Below are 22,899 nucleotides of genomic sequence, written 5' to 3'. Positions count from 1 at the left end.
GAAGCATCAATAATAGTGAGGAAAATCCTGTTTTTTCAAATGAAGAAATTCCTGTTTTTTCATTTTCACTGACAAAAACATGCATAAATTATGTACTCTCAGCGTTAAATTCAATTGTAGGTGGCAGCATATGTGTTCTCGTGGGAAATATTATGGCCCTTCTACTAACATTTCTGCCAAACGGGCCTAATTTTGTTTTTCTCCGATCAACGTGAAACTTTCTGGTTAAGAAGACTGGACCAAGTGAACCTTAACAAGGACAGTAAATTTTGGAAGAAAAATATGGTTCTATCGATCTCTGACGAGCAAAAATTATTTATTTTATATTATAAATAACTGATCTTTTTTAAAATTCAGGCCATAAAGACACCTCAATTAAAACTTCAGGGCTTAGCAATCTTCATTAAAAAAATATTAGATACAAATTTGGTTTTATAAATACGTGACTTATGATTTTTTTTTAAGACGACAAAATAAAGCTCTTTATTATAAATGACCTTGACATGTTTTAATTTAAACAAATAAAGAGTTACAACATAATTCAAAATGTATTTTAATAAATTAAGATCTGGTCTCAGCCTCATTTAATTTCAGCTAAAATTTACGCTTCAGGCCAATGTTAAGCATATATTTATTCACATGAATAATGATCAGCCTCACTGGATCCACCTCAGATTCAACAGCGAAAACTTTATCAAAAACTATTTACTAAATTACTTCTCATCGAACCTTCTCACTAAATATTGAACTTTGGTCCCAAATTCTTTTTACAGTTGAATATTCAGTCCAGAATTTACATCATAACGCAATGTTTGAATTTTCAAACATCCTCCCACGCCCCCCCCCAAAAAAAAATATTTGTAATGTAAAAAAAAAATATTGCAATAAGAAAAACCAACAGGATTCTATTGGAAAAACTTTCTTAAAAAAATAGTTTGTAGAAAAGTTTTCCTAAGACGAGCAGAAATAAAATCCTGCAATAATTTAAACATGAAACAGGCAGACATTGCTCTGAATAAACGCATGAAAGCTTTTATTTCTCTACTTCTACCTCTACTGTTATTGCTCTACTTCTATTTGCTTGCCCCCTCCTCTCTTAAGCCGAATCCTAAGAGCACTGGTATTTCAAGTAGTAGCCACAAAGGCTCTGACATCGTGACATATGACCTTTATTTTAAATTTGAGTTCTTGGCAAGAACTAATAAAATTAAACTGAATAATTGAAAGATAATTATATTAACTGCTGAAACCTCATTAGCTCAAGATTTTGTTTCACTGCAATTTTCATTATATTTTCAATGTTGTAAAAAGTATAAAAGAAATTATTTGTAATATAATTCGTTTTAGTAAAGCGCCAAATACGCAGTAGGCCTTATGCTTTTACCGTTAGGGAAACATGTAGTAGCCAAACTCTTGTTTGTAATGAAAACATATGGTAATAGTTTTAGAAAGAGCTAATAAAATTAAACTGAATTCCCAGGATTTTTGGAATAAAATATCCATAATAATGTTGTTCTTTTGAGGGGAGGCCATTGAGGGCGGTCCGGGAGTCATCTTCCATGATATTTGGAATAAATTATCGTTAATGTTTTTTGGTGGGGGGAGGCCATGGAGAGAGGGCCAAGGGTCAGCCCACATGATTTTCGAAATATAATATCGTTAATAAAGTTCTTTTGTGTTTGTGTATGGGGGAGGGCCGAGCCATGGAGGTCAGTCCAGGGGTTAGGTTCCATTATTTTTGAATAAGATATCATTAATAAGTTTTTTTTTTTGGGGGGGGGGGCTATTGAAGGAGGGCCCGGGCCAGCTCTCTTAAGCTTTATAATAAAATAGTGTTAATAAGTATTTTTTTGAGTGGGGATGGGGCTTATCTGATCTTCGAGTTGTTTTAAGAAATCCTCTCACAAAAACCTTATGTACCCTAGGACATAGCTTACAACACTTGCCCCCGGGATCTGGGGGGATGTGTCGATCCCAGAGCGTTTGTTATTTGATCTTACGACTATTTTTAGCAAATTGGTTATCTGAAAATTTTTATCAGATGTATTTTGGGAAAAAAGGCATGGGTTTGGCTAGTTGCCCTCCGATCACTTTTGACTCTTAAAAAGGGCACTGAAACTTCCGATTTCCAATTGAATGAACTCCCTTCGAAGTTTATTCAACCATCCCTTCCGTATGAAGTGCATCTGAGAAAAAAGTAAATAAATAATAAAACATTGGAGCCTTAAGGCCTTTACTATAGGCAAAAGGCTACAGTGTTGCCTTTGATTAGAAGGAAGATGCAATAATAATCTGTTAGTGGTTCCGTCTTCTGCGTTCATTTTTAATTCAGACGTAAGTCGAAAGGTACATCTTGAGCTTTTATTTCGGGTACTGCAGCGACTATGGTAATTGAAAAAAAGCAACAGTAGGTTTTGCAAAAAGGAACGTCTTTGCACAAATGAACCCTTATAGGAGAATAGGAGAGAAAGGTCCAAGGCTACTAAAAATGTGCTTTTGGATCTATCTAGTTTTTGTTTAACACTCTGGTTTAATAATCTAGTTTTATAAGCTTATTTATTCTTCTGATAGTTTTGAATTTTGTCAGTGGAACAGGCTTATTGCTGATTTATTTTCTCTAAATAATCAAAGTGATATTAGAGCAGGTGAAGTGGTATGTTTAAAAACTATACGTGCAGCAAAGCAGGATAACTGGTTTCTACACTTTAAACTTTGATACAGAACCCTTGACTGCTTGGCCCTCGAAAGGTAAAATCGCGTATATAAGTAGTAACCTATCATAAGGTCCTAAACCAACACCATATTTGGGAGACAATTGGACACCGTCCAGAACAACAAGAGAAGGTATTTAACCTACTTTACCGAGAGGCGTTAAAATTCTCTAAATTGACAGATAATATTTTTACAAGAGAACTAGATCTAAGAATAGCCTCTGATGCTGGGTGAAAATCAAATTGTTCCTTCAGGAATTTGTCACATAGTTCCTGGTTGCACATTGGATATCACAATAAATTCAAATGGGAATAATTCTTTAAATTTCCGAAGGGAAAAGGGCTGAAATATTAATCGCTTGCCAACAATAGGTAAATATGAAGGAATGGTGACTCCCTTAAGAGATACATATTTTTTTTTATTCAGGTTGGATGAAATAGGTTTTACATTTTTATAGGAATTCTACATTAAGTATATTTAACACGGGAATTTTAAATGTATAAGTGTGATAACTATAATACACAAGTACCAAGTGAGGAGTGAATTTAATATAAAATATTATTTAGTATTGGGAACATGCAAGTCGTATACATTTTAAGCAATGATACGATAGTCCTTGAAATCCATATCCCAACCAACAAGAACCCAACCGCCAAGGGCCCCAATACCCCCTTCCCCAACTTTTGCCCCCTCTCATTTTTGTATACTTTTCTTGAAGTTTAATTTTTTAAAACTATTTTTTGAACCTTAATTTTTTATTTCTTATATTTTTTTAACATAGAAAGTTTATCAACTTTTTTACACGTTTTAAAATGACATAAAATATACTTAAAACAAAAAAGATCACATTTAATATATTTTAAATACGTTATGATGTGTTAGTTGTGCTTTGTACTATTAGAAAAATAATGTTTGTATTAACACTTATTTTTTTTGGACTGAATTTTTTTCGGCCAGAACATTTTTCAACTTTTTTTTACTTTTTATATTTATTCGGTTGTACCAATGGTGCTCTATGGCCACTCATCGACACTACGCAGCTGTACCAGTGTTACTCTATGGCTGGTTATCGACACTACCTAGATTAAAGTATGTTTTAACTCAGTATTTTTCGTACATTGGAAGGATAATCACTTGCATCACATTTTAAAAATAGTAAAGATAAACTATTTGAAGAAAATGTGTACACATGATAAAATCATCGTTGTGTTGAATGCTGACAAAGGCAAAAATTTGAACTATGAAACAAGCATTAATGGGGATCTTATTGGAAAAGTATGCATATATTTTTATGACAGCGAGGAGCTAAATTCCTCTGGAGTAACGAAGAATTTCCATCATGCAAATGGTGAATATGCGAGAGAGACATTTCCAGAGAAGTTAGTGCTAAAACAGAATGCCAACATATAAATAATAGTTGATGAAGAGGGGCAACTTCTAGCTAGTGGTTCTGGTATTTTGTTACCCGTTGATAGAATCTATCGTCATCTATCCGGAGTTAGTATTCAAATGAAAGTAAAGGAAAAAAGAAGATATGCACACTGCTGTACTAATATCATAAACATATCTTGAATACGTGTCAGAACTGGTACCTGTGTAAAAACAATGTGATAATACACCATGAAATCACAGGCAAAATAAAAAGGGGTATTGACAGACAATATCACTAAAGAATATAAAGATGAATTGATTGAAAATAAAGCACAAGTGAACATTATTACTACAATTGATCATATAACAATAAAAATTGTAAATGAACCCAATAATACCAAAGACAAAACTCATATTTATTTATTTATTTTTTAACCCGTCAGTACAAAAAGCAAAAAGACGGAGTACAACATAATAATAAAAAAAGAAAAGAGAAAAAAATGATTGTAATGATACAATGATATTAATAATGCATAATAATTTATGTAAAATATTTCTTATGTTAATATTCTACATGTCGTTATTTTTTATGTATTACTTTGTTATATTTCCATTATTTTTAGGGTACGCTAGCAAGTCAAACGTTTAGAATGTTTATTAAAAAGTCAGTGATATAAGAAAAGTCATTTTCAGAGATATAGATACTACTAGCAGACTCATAACTCTTTTAATTTATAACTGAGTATTAAAAAGTAATGAGAAAACACTTTTGCATAGAACAGACTCAACTACTTGGTAAATTCCAAGTATTTGAACTGATGAGTGAATATTGAAAATTAATGAGAAAACACTTTTGCATAGAACAAACTCAACTACTTGGTAAATTCCCAGTCTTTTAAATGGTGACTGAACATCAACAATTAATAAGAAAACACTTTTGCATAGGACAAACTAAACTACTTGGAAAATATTCCATGTCATGTAATTGGTGACTGAGTATCAATAATTAATAAACAAGCAATTTTGCATAGAACAAACTCAACTACTTGATAAATTGAAAGCCTTTTAATTGATGACTGAGTATCAAAAATTGATAAGAAAACCCTTTTGCATATAACGAATTCAACTACTTTATAAATTACAAGTCTTTTAATTGGTGCGTGAACGTAAAAAATTAATAAAAAAGCACTTTTGCGTAGAAAAAATTCAGCTACTTAGTAAATTCCAAGTTTTTTAATTGATGATTGAGCATCAAAAATTAATACAAAAAAGTACTTTTGCATAAAACAAATTTCACTACTTAGTAAATTTCATGTCCTTTAATTGGTGACTGAGTATCAAAAATTAATGAAAAAATCACTTTTGCATAGAAAAAATTCAACCAATAGATAAAGTCCAAATCTTTTGATTGACGATTGGGTGTCAAAAATTAATAAAAAAAACACTTTTACCTAGAACAAACTCAACTACTTGGTAAATTCCAGGTCTTTTAAATGGTGACAAATTCCAAGCTTTTTTCATTGATGAATGAGTATCAAAATTAATAAAAAAGTACTTTTGCAAAGAACAAACTCAACTATTTGGTTCGAAGTCTTTTAATTGAAGACTGAGTATTAAAAACCAATAAAAAACCACTTTTGCATAGAACAAACTAAACTACTTGGTAAATTCCATGTCTTTTAATTGATGACTGAGTATAAAAAATTAATAAGAAAACACTTTTGCATAGAACAAACTAAACTACTTGGTAAATTCAATGTCATTTAATTAGTAACTGAATATCAAAACAGGCAAAGAGATTGAGCGAGACAAAAAGACATACAATTATACTGATTCAGACATAGAAACCGACAAAGAGAGGTATTGAGACAAGCAAACATCCGCCCAGAATCACAGACTTAGAGAGTGAGAGAGACAAAAACGCATACAAACACATAAATTCAGACATGCAAACCGACAAAGACAAGCACTTGGACATGCAAGCACCCGACCAGACACACAGACAAAGAGAGTGAGAGAGACAAAAACACATACAAATATATAGATTTATACATACAAACCTACAAAGAGAGGCACTGAGACTTGCAAACATCCGCACAGACACACATGCAGAGAGAGTGAGAGAGATACAAAAACGCATACAAACACATAAATTCTGACATGCAAAAAGACAAAGATAGGCACTTGGACAAACAAACACTAGCCCATACACGCAGGCAAAGAGAGTGAGAGAGACAAAAACGTATACAAATACACAATTCCGACATGCAAACCGACAAAGACAGGAGCTGGGACATGCAAACACCCGCCCAGACACACAGGCAAAGAGAGTGAGAGAGACAAAAACACCAACAGACAAAGAAAGACACTGGGACAAGCAAACACCCACCCAGAAACACAGGCACAGAGAGTGCCACTTTAAGAGAACCTAAATGAGCCTAACTTGAATGAAGTTATTTGAAAAAAACAAAAGTGGGGATTATAGGTTGGCTGCAGGTAGCCGGGCTCAGGTAGGTCTCTCTCACTTTCTGTACCTGTGTGTCTGGGTGGGTGTTTCCTTTTTGTCATAGTGCCTGTCTTTGTCTGTTTGTGTTTTTGTCTCTTTCACTATCTTTGCCTGTGTGTGTGGGTGGATGTTTGCTTGTCCCAGTGCCTGTCTTTGTTGGTTTGCATGTCTGAATTAATGCTTTTGTATGCGTGTTTGTCTCTCTCATTCTTTAAGTCTGATTGTCTGGGCGGGTGTTTGCTTGTCCCAGTGCCTGTCTTTTCCGGTTTGTATGTCTCAATCTATGTATTTGTATGTGTTTTTGTCTCTTTTTTTTCTGTCTAAGCCTGTGTGTTTGGGTGTGTGTTTGCTTGTCCCAGTGCCGGTCTTTGTCGGTTTGTATGTCTGAATCTATGTATTTTTATGTTTTTTGTCTCTGTCACTCTCATTGCCTGTGTGTCTGTGCGGGTGTTTGTATGTCCAAGTGCCTGTCTTTGTCAGTTTGTTTTTCTATTGTGTAATTGTATGTGTTTTTTCTCTCTCTCACTCTTTAAGCCTGTGTGTTTTGGTGGGTGTTTGCTTGTCCCAGTGCCTGTCTTTGTTGGTTTTCATGTCTGAATCTTTGTGTTTGTTTGTGTTTCTGTCTCTCTTACTCTCTCTGTCTTTACGTGTGGGCGGGTGTTTGTGTGTCCCAGTACCAGTCTTTGTCGGTTAGCATATCTGAATTTACGTGTTTGTATGTGTTTTTGACTCTCTCACCCTCTTTTCCTGTGTGTCTGGGGTGGTGTTTGATCGTCCCAATGCCTGTCATTGACGATTTGTATGTCTGAATCTATATAGTTGTATTTGATTTTGTCTCTCTCACTGTCTTTGTCTTTTTAGATTCTCAGTCACCAATTAAATGACATGGAATTTACCAAATAGTTTAGTTTGTTCTATGGAAAAGTCTTTTATTACTAATTTTTGATGCTCAGTCATAAATTAAAAGACTTTTAATTTACTAAGTAGTTTGGTTTGTTCTATGCAAAAGTGTTTTTTTTTAATTTTTGTTACTCAGTCATCAATTAAACGACTTAGAATTCACCAAGTAGTTGAATTAGTTCTACGTAAAAGTACTTTCTTATTAATTTTTTGACACCCACTCATCAATTCAAAGACTTTTAATGTACCAAGTAGTCAAATCTGTTCAATGCAAAAATACTTTTTATTAATTATTGATATTAAGTCATCAATTAAAAGACTTGAAATTTACCAAGCAGCTTAGTTTTTACTGTGCAAAAGTGGTCTTTTTTTATTTAGATTTCTCAGTCACCAATTAAAATACTTGGAATTTATCAAGTATTTGAGTTTGTTCTATGCAAAAGTGCTTTTTTTTATTAATTTTTAATATTCGCTCATCAATTAAAACAATTGGAATTTACCAAGTAGTTGAGTTTGTTCTATGCAAAAGTACTTTTTTATCAATTTTTGACACTCACTCATCATTTTAGAGATTTTTAATTTACCAGGTAGTCGAATTTGTTCAATGCAAAAATACTTTTTATTAATCATTGATATTATGTCATCAATTAAAAGACTATAAATTTACCAAATAGCTTAGTTTTTTCTGTGCAAAAGTGGTCTTTTTTTATTTAGATTTCTCAGTCACCAATTAAAATACTTGGAATGTATCAAGTAGTTGAGTTTGTTCTATGCAAAAGTGCTTTTTTTTATTAATTTTTAATATTCGCTCATCAATTAAAACAATTGGAATTTACCAAGTAGTTGAGTTTGTTCTATGGGAAAGTACTTTCTTTTTTATCAATTATTGATACTCGGTCACCAATTAAATGACATAAAATTTACCAAGTAGTTTAGTTTGTTCTATGCAACAGTATTTTCTTATTAATTTTCGATGCTCAATCACCATTTAAAAGACTTAGAATACTAAAAGAAGTTGAGCTTGTTCTATACACAAGTGTTTTCTCATTAATTAATAATATTCACTTATCAATTAAAAGACTTGGAATTTACCAAGTAGTTGAGTTTGTTCTATGCAAAAGTGTTTTGTCATTAACTTTTAATACTCAGTCGTAAATTAAAAGAGTTATGAGTCTGCTAGTAGTATCTATGTCTCTGAAAATTCCTTTTCTACATCAACGACTTTTTAATAAACATTCTAAACATTTGACTTGCTAGCGTAACCTAAAAATAATGGAACTATAACAAAGTAATGCATGAAATATTTTTATTATAATAACTACATGTAGAATATTAACTTAAAAGATATGTTACACACATTATCATACATTTATAATATCATTGAACAACTTTGGACATATTGAATTTGTTCCATAAAATAATTCATCATATTCTCTCTTGATAGTATAGCTATTTTATTTTTCTTTATTTGTAACCAGTAGAATAATCATTAGTCCATTTTTAGTCATACACAATTTTTAATCGGGTGTCACCTACAGGTTCAAAATGCATTTTGTCTTTGGTATAATTTGTTTCTTTGACTATATCTGTTGGTATATGATAAATGGTAGTAACAGTGTTCACTTGTGCTTTATTTTCCATCAATTCATCTTTATATTCTTTAGTGATATTGCCTACCAATACCTTTTTTATTTTGCCTGTGACTTTAGTGTCTATCGCATTGTTTTTTCCCAGGTAACAGTTCTGGCACGTAGAAAAGATATGGTTTATGATATTTATACTATCTTATGCATGTCTTCTTTTTCTCTTTGCTTTTGTTTGAATGTTGGCATTCTCTTGTAGCACTAACTTCTCTGGAAATTATACTCTCGCATATCCACCATTTGCATGATAGAAATTATAGGGTATTCCAAAGAAATTTAGGTCCTGGCTGTCATGACAACACGCGCATACATTTCCAATAAGATCCCTCTTAATACCTGTTTAATAGTTCAAATATTGGTCTTTTTCAGCATTCAGCGCAACGATGATTTTATCATGTGTGCACATTTTCTTCAAATAATTCATCGTCACCTTTTTAAAAATGTGATGCAAGTGTTTATCCTTCCCGTGTACGAAAAATACTGATTTAATAGATAAAATAAAATAGTTGATGTCGATAACCAGTCATAGAGTACCATTGGTTCAACCGAGTAGTGTGTATGAGTGGCCATAGAGTACCTTTGGTACAGCTGAATAAATAATAATAAAAAAATAAAAGTTGGAAAACTTTTTAAGTCCGAAAAAATTCAGTAAAAAAAAGAAAATTTTTACTACAATCATTATTTTTCTAATAGTAAAAATCACGAATAATATATCTATATCATTCTCATTTTGTATTTCGAAAATATTAAATGTGATTTTTTGGTTAAGTATATTTGATGTCATTTTGACATGTAAAAAATGTTGAAAAAATTTCTGTTAAGAAAAAAGTTAAAAAAAACTTATGAATAAAAATTAAACTTCCAAAAACTATAAGAAAATGTGTGTGTGTGTGTAAGGGGGGGGGTAAAAAGTTTGGGGAGGGGGTATTGGGGCCTTTGAAGGTTGGGGTCCTTGTTGGTTAGGATATGGATGTTCAAGGACTATTGTATCATTGCTTAAAATGTATACGACTTGAATATTCCCAATTCTAAACAATATTTTGCATTAAATTCACCCCTAATTTGGCACTTGAGCATTATAGCAGCCACACTTAGACATTTAAAATTCATGCTTTAAATATACTTAATCTGGATTTCCTATAAAAATTTAAAATCGATTTCATCCGACCCGAATAAAAAAATATGTATCTTTTATGGAATTAATTATTCCCTTAGATTTACCTATTTTTGGTATGCGATTAATGTTTCAAACCTTTCTCTCTTCGGAAATTTAAGTAATTGTTCTCAAGATGTCCCTAAAAAAAATAATATGCATCTCTTAAGGGAGTCACCATTCCCTCAGATTTACCGATTATTGGTATGTGATTATAATTTTAACTCTTTCTCTCTTGGGAAATTTAGATAATTATTCCCATTTGAAATTATCGCGATATTCAATTTGCAACCAAGAATTATGTGACAAATTCCTGAAGAAATAATTTGATCTTCACCCAGTATCACAGTCTGTTTTTAGATCTAGTTCTGTCGTAAAAATATTATCTGTCGATTGAGAGAATTTTAACACCTCTCTTTGAAGTAGGTCAAATAGCTTCTCTTGTAGTTCTGGACAGTGTCTAATTGTCTCCCAAATATGGTGTTTGTTAGGATAGGTTACTACTTATATACATGAAAAATCACTTTCCGAGTTAGATATACCACTGAATTCAGCTCAAAGAGGCAAATCGAATGGTATTTGCAAGAATGTCTTAATAAATCACCATGCAAAGATTTGTCTGGTAAAAACACATATCTTCAGCATCTTGCCTCGTTTGCCAAAGTTGATTAATCAACATTTAACAGTGTGAGTGAACTTTTGTATTTATTTTAATTGCATAATTGGAACGAATACTGTCTAAAACTAATCTTAACAACTATTCACTAAAGCTCTGTGTCTAGTGTGGCGCAAAGGGTGGGAAAAGTGCCGCAAAACTTGAAAATTTTGGAAAACGATTTTCTCGAACTAATGAAAAATGCATATACGCGTTTCAGCAATTGGATGGCAGTGCTAGCATCTCGATTTCACAAGGCTTGCAAGGGTGAAACTTCCAACATCAGTTTTAATGTAAGAAAGAATTAATCTAGCTGTAACTAGAAAGGCATATTCGTAATCAAGAGGATTTGGGCTCCTCTGAAAATTTTGGGAATGCAGTTAAAAGAATATAGTTATGAAATAATATATTTAAATAAAATGACTCTGGGGAATATAGTTGAATAATTTGTACTGCTCTGAAAACTCGGGGAATAGAGATGAATATTGTCAATATAAATGAATTCCTGTCTTCACACGTCGGTTCTATTTGCAGGTTGGAGCATCGCTATTTGCTAGCAATATAGGGAGTGAGCATTTTATTGGGCTCGCCGGCTCTGGAGCTGCTGCTGGGATCGCAGTTGGTGCTTTCGAGTTTAATGTAAGTAAATTTGAAGATCAACACCCACTTAGACTCTATTGGGTTTTCAGCTTCAACAAAAATTAACTTGTTGTTTAAAACTGTGATTTTGGTATAGATTATCACAAATTTGTTGTTCTTGAAGCGAACCTATAGAGGCAAAGCAGACCCAGACCCAGCGATAATTTGAGCCAGGCGGAACAGTCATCACCCTGAAGAGTTCAACATCTATTTAGCATAACCCCTAAATTTTGCAATCATGCGGAATTCCTTCCTCGCATATGACACAAAAGTCACTTTATGACACAGAAGTCAACCTCTGCATAACTTAGCTTCGTATTGCTCAGCAGTAGCAGATCAGACGATTGATGCCAAGAACATCCCCCTCAAGCAAAAGAAACGAGTCCAAAATCTCAATCTTCAATCCCTAAAATCAAAATCTCAATCCCTCTCCTTTGAAAAAAATACTTTGACATCCAAGCACCTCCCTGATTGTTTGCTTGCAGCAACTACATACTGATGATGATAAAATCGTGAATTTTGTTTACAAATTGTTGTGGAAGACAAAATATATGGCTGTGTTGCACCTATTTAAAAAAAAAATGCTCGGAGATTGCCACGAATGGCTTAAGATTGTGCAATGCCGATTTAAGCTACAATTTGGGTTTTGTGGGCGCTTCAGTTATGTTGGACTTGAGATATCGTTAGGTGAGTTTCGTAGGATTTAGTTAATATGAAGAAAACATAATTTTTAGCTCTATTTTATATCATAATCGTGATTTCTATCTGTCTTATAAATACCAATGAAAAGCTGACTTTGGTGACTTGTTTTTTACTTGTTTGGCTTTTTTTTATTGGTTCGACTTTTTCGTGGCTTCATTTTTTTTTGTAACTTAATGTGAACTGGATACATCATTTTTCATTTACGTCCCTTATCTAGAAGGTGTATAGGTATGGTCATTTGCAATTTCGGAGTTGTCCCCGCCCAAGTATGTGGTGCCAGTTCACAAAAGATTTCATGTCGTTAAAGTTTCTCTAAAGATACAGAGTATCTGCAAACAAGTCTTACATACATCATTCAGTTTTATAGTTATTTAACACTGTCAAATTACATACAAATAGGTTTCCTTGTGCCAGGAAGGTAAGCAGGGGGTTGATGGCTTGGGAGTCTTGGGACCAACCCTCCTACGGAATTCTAATTTTTTTTCCAATGCTGTGGCATTTTTATTCAAATCATTAATCTTTATATCAGCATTTGCGCTCAATTTTTGGCTTTTTGTCCCCTTCCTCGGTCGCTCTGGTGCTTGCGAACAAAGAACGTAGTAATGACGTGCGCGAGTCTTTGGCTCTTGAAAATATACCCAGACGCTTCCTCTCTCCATGTTAAGCTTTGATTGTTCTAAATGTCTCACTGTCATATGCAGCGCAATTGTAACAATAGAAAAATTATTTGGCTTATACTAAGTGTGGTACTAAATACTGACCGCGTCAAAGGCGATATTATGCCCATGGGTCATGAACTTACACCTTGTAATTTCTCCGACAGCGCCGCTTATAGCGCTAAAGATTGTGTCAACTAGGCTAGCACCGCTCTCAATTAATGGGAAGAAATTGAATGTGTAGACATATAAATGTGGCCTCTTTTTTTTCTCGAGCTATCTGAAAATCAGATTCCTTTGGGAGCGTTTACCTTGGAGATATACGAACTAATTACCTATTATTAGGCTAGACTAAATACAGACATATAAAATGAAATAAACACAGATAAAAAAGGCAATAGATTTATTGAACTTACATACTTAGGTGCACAGCAATGGGTCACTTCAAAAGACCATAACAGTGACAACGATGAAAGAATATAAGAATTCTGTCTGAATGGTCCAGATTCTACATTACGAATCCTTCCAAATCTGATTTACGAATTCCTCCTAATCTGACTTACGAATAATATTAAAAAGCACATTTACCCCACTATCAAAACATAGCTTTTCAGTCCTGCGCCATTAGGACTGGCTCACCATTGGCCCTAGAGGACTAAGGATGTAAATCTTTCGTCCAATGAATTCTTTTAACTATTTTTGATGATTTAAGCGTTCACACGGTTTTTTGCCATTTAAACTTTCTTAGAAATATCGTACGTAGCATATTTTTTATTTCTCACTCTCTTAGCGAAATCTTAAGCCTGGATAGTGCTGTTCTCTGTCTGGGGTTACTGCACTTTTTCTCTTTGCTGATTAAGGACTTCATTTTTGAAACTAAGTTTAACTTAATTATAGGAAATCGGAATTATCTTTAGAAAGAAGGAACTTTATTTTGGTATTTTAAATACATCGCATCTTACTCATGGTACACAATCGCGCTTCCTAAGTAAAGAACAATGTTGGCATAACGTATTATTTCCCCCCCTTTAGATCAGGGCACTTGGTATCTAAGGAGTTGTTGTAGAAGCTTCGAAAAGGGCTCATTCGATTAGAAATTGGAGTGGCTAGTGCCCTTTTTAATAGTTGAAAGTGATGGGAAGACAATTAACACCCCTTCGACAACCTATCATTTCCCCAAACACAACCAATCAAAATTTTGAGAAAGCCATTCTATTCAGCGTAGTTGATTTCCAGATAGAAATTATGTTTTTGAGGAGGACACTCCCCAACAGCCCTCAGGGCATGGGTTTTAAGTTATGCCCGGGGGCATATATGATTTTTATAGAAAGCGTTGTCGTAGAAACTTCAAAAAAGACTCATTTGATTGGAAATTAAAAGGGGTAGTGCCCTTTTTAATAGTCAAAAGTGATTGGAGGGCGACTAACCCCCCTCTCACGCCCACTTTTTCCCCAAACACATCGAATAAAAATTTTGAGAGAACCATTTTGTTCAACTTAGTTGAAAGTTCTAGAAATTCGTTTTTTGAGGATGACACCCTCCCTGCAGCACTCAGGACAAGGGTTATAAGTTATGCCCTGGGGGCATAGGACCCTCAGAGCTAATGTTGTAAGGTAGGCCCTGGGGGCATATAAGGTTTTTTATAGAAAATGTTGTTGTAGAAACTTCAAAAAAGGCTCATTCAATTGGAAATTGAAAGGGCTAGTGTCCTTTTTAATAGTCTAGTTCAAACTGATTGGAGGGCAACTAACCTCCCTCTCACGCTCACCCTTTCCCCAAACACATCCAATCAAAATTTTGAGATGGCCACTTTTTCAACGTAGTTGAATGTTCTGGATATTATATCTTTGAGGATGATCAACCCCCCCCACACCCCTCAGGGAAAGGGTTGTATCTTATGCCCTGGGGGCATATAAGGTTCATAATGAGTGTTTTAATAGAAACTTCGAAAATTTTGAAGGTCTAGTGCCATTTTTAATAGTCAAAAGTGATTGAAGGAAAACTAAAACTCATCCCTTAACCACAATTTCCCCAAAAACATCTAATAAAAATTTTGAGATAGCCATTTTGTTCAAAGTAGTTGAAAGGTCCGGAAACTATATTCTTAAGGATGACACTCCCTCCAGAGTCCTCAGCGCAAGGGTTGTAATTTTTGCCCTGGGGGCATATAGGGTTTGATAGAAAGCGTTGTCGCAGAAACTTCAAAAAGGGCTCATTCGATTGGAAATTGAAAGCGCTAGTGCCATATTTAGTAGTCGAAAGTGATTAAATTGTCGAATAGTCGAAAATTTTGAGATAGACATTTTGTTCAACGTAGTTGAAAGTTCTGGAAATTAGGTCTTTGGCAGTGCTGCCGTAGAAACTTCAAAAAGGACTCATCCAACTGGGAATTGAGAGGGCTAGTGCGCTTATTTATAGACAAAAGCGACCGGAGGGCGAATGCTCCCCTCCACACCTATCATTTCCCCAACACTTCTGATCAACATTTTGATATAGCAATTTTGTTGAACTTAGTTGAAAGGTCCGGAAATTATGTTTTTGAGTATGAAAACCCCCAACAGCCCTCAGGGCTAAATGTTGTAAGTTATGCCCTGGGAGCATATAATGTTATATAGGAAATGTTGTCGTAAAAACTTCAAAAAGGGCTCTTTCGATTGGAAACTGAGAGGGCTACTGCCCATTTTAATAGTCGACAGTGATCAGAGGGGGAATCTACCCCCCCCCCCCCAACTCTCATTATTTCCCAAAACATTTCCGGTCGACATTTTGATAAGGCCATTTTGTTCGACGCAGTTGAAAGCTCTGGAAATTATACCCTTTAGGATAACAACCCTCCTTCCATAGCCCTCATGACAAGGGTTGTAAGTTATGGCCTTGGGGCATATAACATGTTTATTGAAAGTTTTGTCGTAGAAGCTTCAAAAAGGGGTCGTTCGATTGGAAATTGAGAGGAATAATGTTTTTTTATTAGTCGAAAGTGACCAGAGGGCAAATTTCTCCCTCCACGCCTTTCATGTCTTCAAACACTTCCAATAAAAATTTTGATATAGCCATTTTTTAAGCCTTTCAGAAAGGTCTGGAATTTATGACTTAGAATATAACAAATCTCCCCAGCCCTCAGGGCAGGGGATGTAAGTTGTGCTTTGGGGTCATATAGGGTTTTTATAGAAAATGCGGTCATATAAACTTCAAAGGAGGTTCATTGGATTGGTAATCAGACGCTCTAGTGCTCATTATAAGGATCAAAGTAATCAGAGGGTAGCTACCCCCTCACCCCTACACACACGTCATACTGTCCTGAAATGCGTCTAATAGAAATTTTGAGATAGCCATTCTAAAGTAGTCTAAATATCATATAACAAGACTTTTGGGGTTGAAACAAACACCAGAGATTAGGGGCAAGGGTTGAAAATTATGCCCAGGGAGTATTAAAGTTTTTTTTATGGAAGGGATGGCTGTTTAACTTCAGAAGAGGCTCAGTTTTTCTCGCTAAAAAGACTCTGTCATTATAAAACGAACAGAAATTAATCAAAAAACTTATTGCACAAAATAAGTTTTTCCAAAAAAAGTAAAGAATTCCATTAAACCAAAATTGAACCAAAAAAGAATCAAATAATCTACCAAGCATACAGCTACCAAAAATCAGTATCAATAAATAAATGAAACCCAAAACAAAGAGAAATCAAAATAAGTCAGACTCAAAACGAGCAGAAATTAATCTGAGTAGGGTTCTAAAAAAATAATTAAGATTTTAAGGAATAAATATAAGCGTATGCATATTAAACTGACAATGCACATTATTTTCAGTAAATTCATTTGAATTTTTTTTTCAGTAAAGTACAAATTATATTCTGGCTTTTAGAAAGCCTAGGGCTTAGAATCCTACTCAGATTAATTTCTGCTCGTTTTGAGTTTTACATATTTTAATTTCTGTTTGTTTAGGTTTCATTTTTTTATTGATACTGATTTGTGGTAGTTGTATGATTGGTAGATTATTTGATTCTATTTTTGTTCATTTTTGGTTTAATGGAGTTCTTTAATTTTTTTCGAAAAACGTATTTTGTGCAAAAAGTTTTTTTTGATTATTTTTATTTATCGAGCAATTGTTAACGATGATAGAAGATGATTGGAAGTTTCACACTTGTTTCCTTTTCTATATCATTTTATTCATTTTGCCTTTTTTTAAATTCTGGCTGTGTATAGAATGAAAACTAAGCTGAAATACTTTTTTGTATTATTAGTTACAAAGGAATTAATAAACAGGGTGCTCGAGAAATAGTTGAATGATCATTTATCATTCTATTAATAAATATTCATTATTATAAGTATTTATTTTTATATTGTTATTTAATTGAGATACGAAATGCACAGAGTTTCTTAAGTATACAAAAATGCTACGTTGAAAATTTCAACTTAGAAATTGTAACATACTTATTAACTTGAGCCTATGGTGAAAACAGGAGTTTCAATTAAACTGATTTCGGTGAAACTGATTTCGGTGAAACTGAAACTGATTTCGGTGAAACTGATATTACAATTTCGGTGAAAACAGGAGTTTCATATTGAGACCTCCTTGGACTACGTTGAATGATTTTCTGCCAGCTGCTCTGCAAATGCGTGCCGCTGAGTTGACCATCTGGGACCAACTTTTTGAAGTCCCCAATAGGTTCAAGATCTGACTTGGCTTGGTAGATTATGGTAGATTATACGAGTATAGAAGATGATAGGAAGTTTCACACTTGTTTCCTATTCTATATCCTTTTATTTATTTTGCATTTTTTTAAATTCTGGCTGTGTATAGAATGAAAACTAAGCTGAAATACTTTTTTGTATTATTAGTTACAAAGGAATTAATAAACAGGGTGCTCGAGAAATAGTTGAATGATCATTTATCATTCTATTAATAAATATTCATTATTATAAGTATTTATTTTTATATTGTTATTTAATTGAGATACGAAATGCACAGAGTTTCTTAAGTATACAAAAATGCTACGTTGAAAATTTCAACTTAGAAATTGTAACATACTTATTAACTTGAGCCTATGGTGAAAACAGGAGTTTCAATTAAACCTGAAACTGATTTCGGTGAAACTGATATTACAATTTCGGTGAAAACAGGAGTTTCATATTGAGACCTCCTTGGACTACGTTGAATGATTTTCTGCCAGCTGCTCTGCAAATGCGTGCCGCTGAGTTGACCATCTGGGACCAACTTTTTGAAGTCCCCAATAGGTTCAAGATCTGACTTGGCTTGGTAGATTATGGTAGATTATACGAGTATAGAAGATGATAGGAAGTTTCACACTTGTTTCCTATTCTATATCCTTTTATTTATTTTGCATTTTTTTAAATTCTGGCTGTGTATAGAATGAAAACTAAGCTGAAATACTTTTTTGTATTATTAGTTACAAAGGAATTAATAAACAGGGTGCTCGAGAAATAGTTGAATGATCATTTATCATTCTATTAATAAATATTCATTATTATAAGTATTTATTTTTATATTGTTATTTAATTGAGATACGAAATGCACAGAGTTTCTTAAGTATACAAAAATGCTACGTTGAAAATTTCAACTTAGAAATTGTAACATACTTATTAAGTTGAGCCTATGGTGGAAAACAGGAGTTTCAATTAAACTGATTTCGGTGAAACTGATTTCGGTGAAACTGAAACTGATTTCGGTGAAACTGATATTACAATTTCGGTGAAAACAGGAGTTTCATATTGAGACCTCCTTGGACTACGTTGAATGATTTTCTGCCAGCTGCTCTGCAAATGCGTGCCGCTGAGTTGACCATCTGGGACCAACTTTTTGAAGTCCCCAATAGGTTCAAGATCTGACTTGGCTTGGTAGATTATGGTAGATTATACGAGTATAGAAGATGATAGGAAGTTTCACACTTGTTTCCTATTCTATATCCTTTTATTTATTTTGCATTTTTTTTAATTCTGGCTGTGTATAGAATGAAAACTAAGCTGAAATACTTTTTTGTATCATTAATTAATAAACAGGGTGCTCAAAAAATAGTTGAATGAGCATTTATTATTCTATTAATAAATATTCGTTATTATAACTATTTATTTTTATATCGATATTCAAGTGAAATACAAAATGCACAGAGTTCCTTAAGTATACAAAAATGCTACGTTGAAAATTTCTATGTAGAAATTGCCACATACTTATTTACTTGCGCCTGTGGTGGATAACAGAGGTTTCACCTTGTCCGGCATTGATGTTCTTTAGAACTCCTTGAACTGCGTTGAATGATTTTCTGCCAGCTGCTCTGCAAATGTGTGTCGCTGAGTTGACCATCTGGGACCAACTTTCTAAAATCCACGATAGGTTCAAGATCTGACTTGGCCAGACTCCGCCAATTCTTCTTCTGTCTTCCTAGGCATCTCTTTAAGGAGCTACTAGACTATATTAATAGTATTTGGTGAGGCTGGTTCTCTGACGGTATCTGTAGTATACGGCTATATTCAATTTTAAAAGGCGTCTTTGAATAGTGAGACCATCATCTCTCTGAATATTGCATATTCGATATAAATCCGCGTTAGAGATACGGTCACGTAGTTATATTATGAAAATGATTCGCAGACAGGTAGTTCTCTAGCATTGAACATGTTTTGCATCCGTATATTGTTGTATATCAGTGTCGAAAAATTTATTGATACAAAGTTGGAAGCCTAGGTATGAGAAAGAGTTGTATTCCTCCAGCCGAACTGGCCTTTTGGGATTAATAGCCATGAATTTGTTTTTTCTTTTCTTACCTTAAAGCCAATTTGGTCTGCCCAGGTTTTCGTATCATCAAAAATGTTTTGGGCATTACTGTGTCTGAGAAGAGGTCATTATCCCACATAAATAAGGTTTTCCATTGAAAGATTCTATCAGATATTACTTTTGGATAAGAAGACAGTGCATTTTCCATCGCCCAATCGAAGTTGTAGTTCAATAGAGTATGAGAGAGGATGCACCCTTGTTTGACTCAAAACTCAACTAGAAAATCATCAGTTTCTTTGCCACAAGCTTGAAATCGGATCACTGACAATATATAGTAGGTGTTCATCACTTCAAAACACTTCAGTGGCTTTCTGTCATTCTTTAGATTTTCCAAATATTGCCGAGAGATAGAGTCAAAGGTGGCAATGAAGTCCAGGAACATGAAGATCAGGAGGAGGCTGTACCTTCAAAAATGCTTGATAATGAGGCAAGGGACAAGGATATCAGAGGCAGCGCAATAGCGCTGCCAAAGTAAAGAACGATGTGGGCACAATCTTAAGTTTCTCAAAGAAGTGAAGAAAAGTTCAAGTTTTCTTTTGAATTTTGCTCCAAGAAGAGAAGAAGTTCCACTTTAATTCTAAATTTTTTTAATGAAAGTGAAGAAACGTTCAAGTTCACTTATGAATTCTCTCAAAGAAGAGAGAAAAAATTACAGTTCAATTCTGAATTTTTCCAAAGAAGAGAAAAAGTTCTACTTCAGTTAGGAATTTTCTCAAAGAATTGAACAAAATTTCAAGTTCTGTTCTGAATTTTTAAATAGAAGGTAGAAAAAGTTAGACTCCGATTCTGAATTTTTCCGCCAAGAAGAAAAAAGTTCCACTTTAATTCTGAATTTTTCCAAAGAAGAGAAAAATATTGAAATTTCCGTTCTGAATTTTTCCGTAGAAGAAAAAAAGATACAGTTCAATTCTGAATTTTTCGAAGAAAGAGAAAAATATTTCTAGTTCTGTTTTAAAATTTTCCGTAAAAGGTAGAAAAAGTTATACTTAGATTCTGAATTTTTCCCAAAGAAGAGAAAAAATCAACTTTAAGTCTGAGTTTTCTCAAAGAAGTGAAGAAAAGTTCAGATTCTTTTCTGAATTTTTCCCCAAGAAGAGAAAAAGTTCCACCTTATATTTTAGTTTTTTCATAGAAGTGAAGAAAAGTTCCAGTTCTCTTCTGAATTTTCTCAAAGAAGATTGAAAAAAAGCTACTGTTCAATTCTTAATTTTTCAAAGAAGTGAAAAAGTTCCGCTTCAGTTCTAAATTTTTTCAAAGAAGAGAACAAAATTTAAAGTTCTGTTCTGAATTTTTCCGTAGAAGGTAGAAAAAGTTACACTTCGATTCTGAATTTTTCCCCCAAAAAGAGAAAGAGTTCCAATATAATTCTGAGTTTGCTGAAAGAAGTGAAGAAAAGTTCACCTTCTCTTCTGAATTTTTTCCCAAGGAGAAAAAAAGTTCCACTTTAATTCTGAGTTTTCTCAAAGAAGCGAACAAAAGTTTAAGTTCTGTTCTGAATTTTCCCAAAGAAAGGAAAAAAGTTACAGTTCAGTTCTGAATGTTTCAAAAAAAGAAGAAAAATTTCCACTTCAGTTTTGAATTTTCTCAAAGAGAAAAATTTCAATTTCTGTTTTGATTTTTTTCTTAGAAGATAGAAAAAGTTATACTTCGATTCTTAATCGAAGAGAGCAAGTTCTATCGTTTCCCTCATAAGGCTGTAATTTCATAGCTTAAAATATATATTACCTTATGAATTTTGACTTTACGCGTATCCCAATACTAAGCAATCCTTATCAAAAGGTATTATTCTATCATTTGCCTCATAGGGCTGTCTTATCGTTTTTTCCCTAAGAAGAGAAAAAGTTCCACTTTAACTCTGAGTTTTTTCAAAGAAGTGAAGAAAATTCAAGTTCCCCTCTAGATTCTCTCAAAAAAGAGAAAAAAGCTACAGTTCAATTCTGAATTTTTCCAAAGAAGAGAAAAAAGTTCCTCTTCAGTTCCAAATTTTCTCTAAGACGAGAAAAAAATTTCAAGTTCTGTTCTAAATTTTTCCGTAAGAGATAGAAAAAGTTATACTTCAGTTCTGAATATTTCCCCAACAATAGAAAAAGTTCCATTTTAATTCTTACTTTTCTCAAAGAAGTGAAGAAAATTTCAGGTTCTCTTCTGAATTTTTTCCCAAAAAGAGAAACATTCCAATTCAACTCTGAATTTTTTCGTAGAAGAGAAAAAAGCTACTGTTCCATTCTGAATTTGTGCAAGGAAGAGAAAAAAATTTCAAGTTCTGTTCTAAATTTATCCGTAAAAGAAAGAAAATGTTATTCTTCGATTCGGAATTTTTACCAAAGAAGAGAAAAATTTCAACTTTAATTCTGAATTTTCTCAAAGAAGTGAAGAAAAATTCAGGTTCCCTTCTGAATTTTTCCCCAAGAAGAGAAAACGTACCACCTTATTTCCGAGTTTTCTCATAGAAGGGAAGGAAAGTTCCAGTTCACTCAAAATTCTGGTTCTGAATTTTTCCGAAGAAGATATGAAAAGTTATACTTCGATTTTAAATTTTTTCCCAAGAAGAGAAAAAAGTTCTACTTCAGTTCTGAATTTTTTCACAGAAGAGAAAAAAAAATTAAAGTTCTTTTCTAAATTTTTCCGTAGAAGATAGAAAAAGCTATACTTCGATTCTGATTTTTTCCCCAAGAAGAGAAAAAGGTTCACTTTAATTCTTAGTGTTCCTAAAGAAGTAAAAAAAGTTCAAGTTCTCTTCTGAATTTTTTTTCCAGGAAGAGAAAAATGTTACAGTTCAATTCTGATTTTTCTAAAGAAGAGAAAAAATTTAAATTTCTGTTCTGAATTTTTCTGTAGAAGAGAAAAAACGTCACAGTTCAACTCTGAATTTTTCGAAGCAAGACAAAACAATTTCAAGTTCTTTTCTAATATTTTCCTTAAAAGATTTTCCTAAGAAGTTATATTTCAATTCGGAATTTTTCCCAAAGAAGAGAAAAAGTTCAACTTTAAGTCCAAGTTTTCTCAAAGAAGTGAAGAAAAGTTCAGGTTCTTTTCTGAATTTTTCCCCAAGAAGAGAAAAAGTTCCACCTCATCTCTTAGTTTTCTCATAGAAGTGAAGAAAAGTTCCAGTTCTCTTCTGAATTTTCTCAAACAAGAGAAAAGAGTCACTATCAATTCTTAATTTTCCAAAGAA

At 33.4% G+C, this 22,899-nt stretch overlaps 1 protein-coding gene across 1 annotated transcript in view; it reads left to right on the top strand.

Annotated features, from left to right (window-relative positions):
- LOC148943463 (sodium/myo-inositol cotransporter-like) overlaps positions 1-22,899 on the top strand; it is a 111,045-nt gene that overhangs the window by 65,905 nt on the left and 22,241 nt on the right. The window contains exon 3 of the mRNA XM_089101141.1: positions 11,475-11,579. Within this exon, the coding sequence (XP_088957267.1) occupies positions 11,475-11,579 (105 nt within the window). The remainder of the gene's footprint in view (positions 1-11,474; positions 11,580-22,899) is intronic.

The sequence above is a fragment of the Artemia sp. Qi Xiang Cuo genome, chromosome 15, assembly GCF_049724085.1.
Source record: "Artemia sp. Qi Xiang Cuo chromosome 15, ASM4972408v1, whole genome shotgun sequence".
Lineage (NCBI taxonomy): Eukaryota > Metazoa > Arthropoda > Branchiopoda > Anostraca > Artemiidae > Artemia > Artemia sp. Qi Xiang Cuo.
Note: the sequence above shows the minus strand (reverse complement) of the source record. Positions and strands in the feature narration are given on the sequence as shown.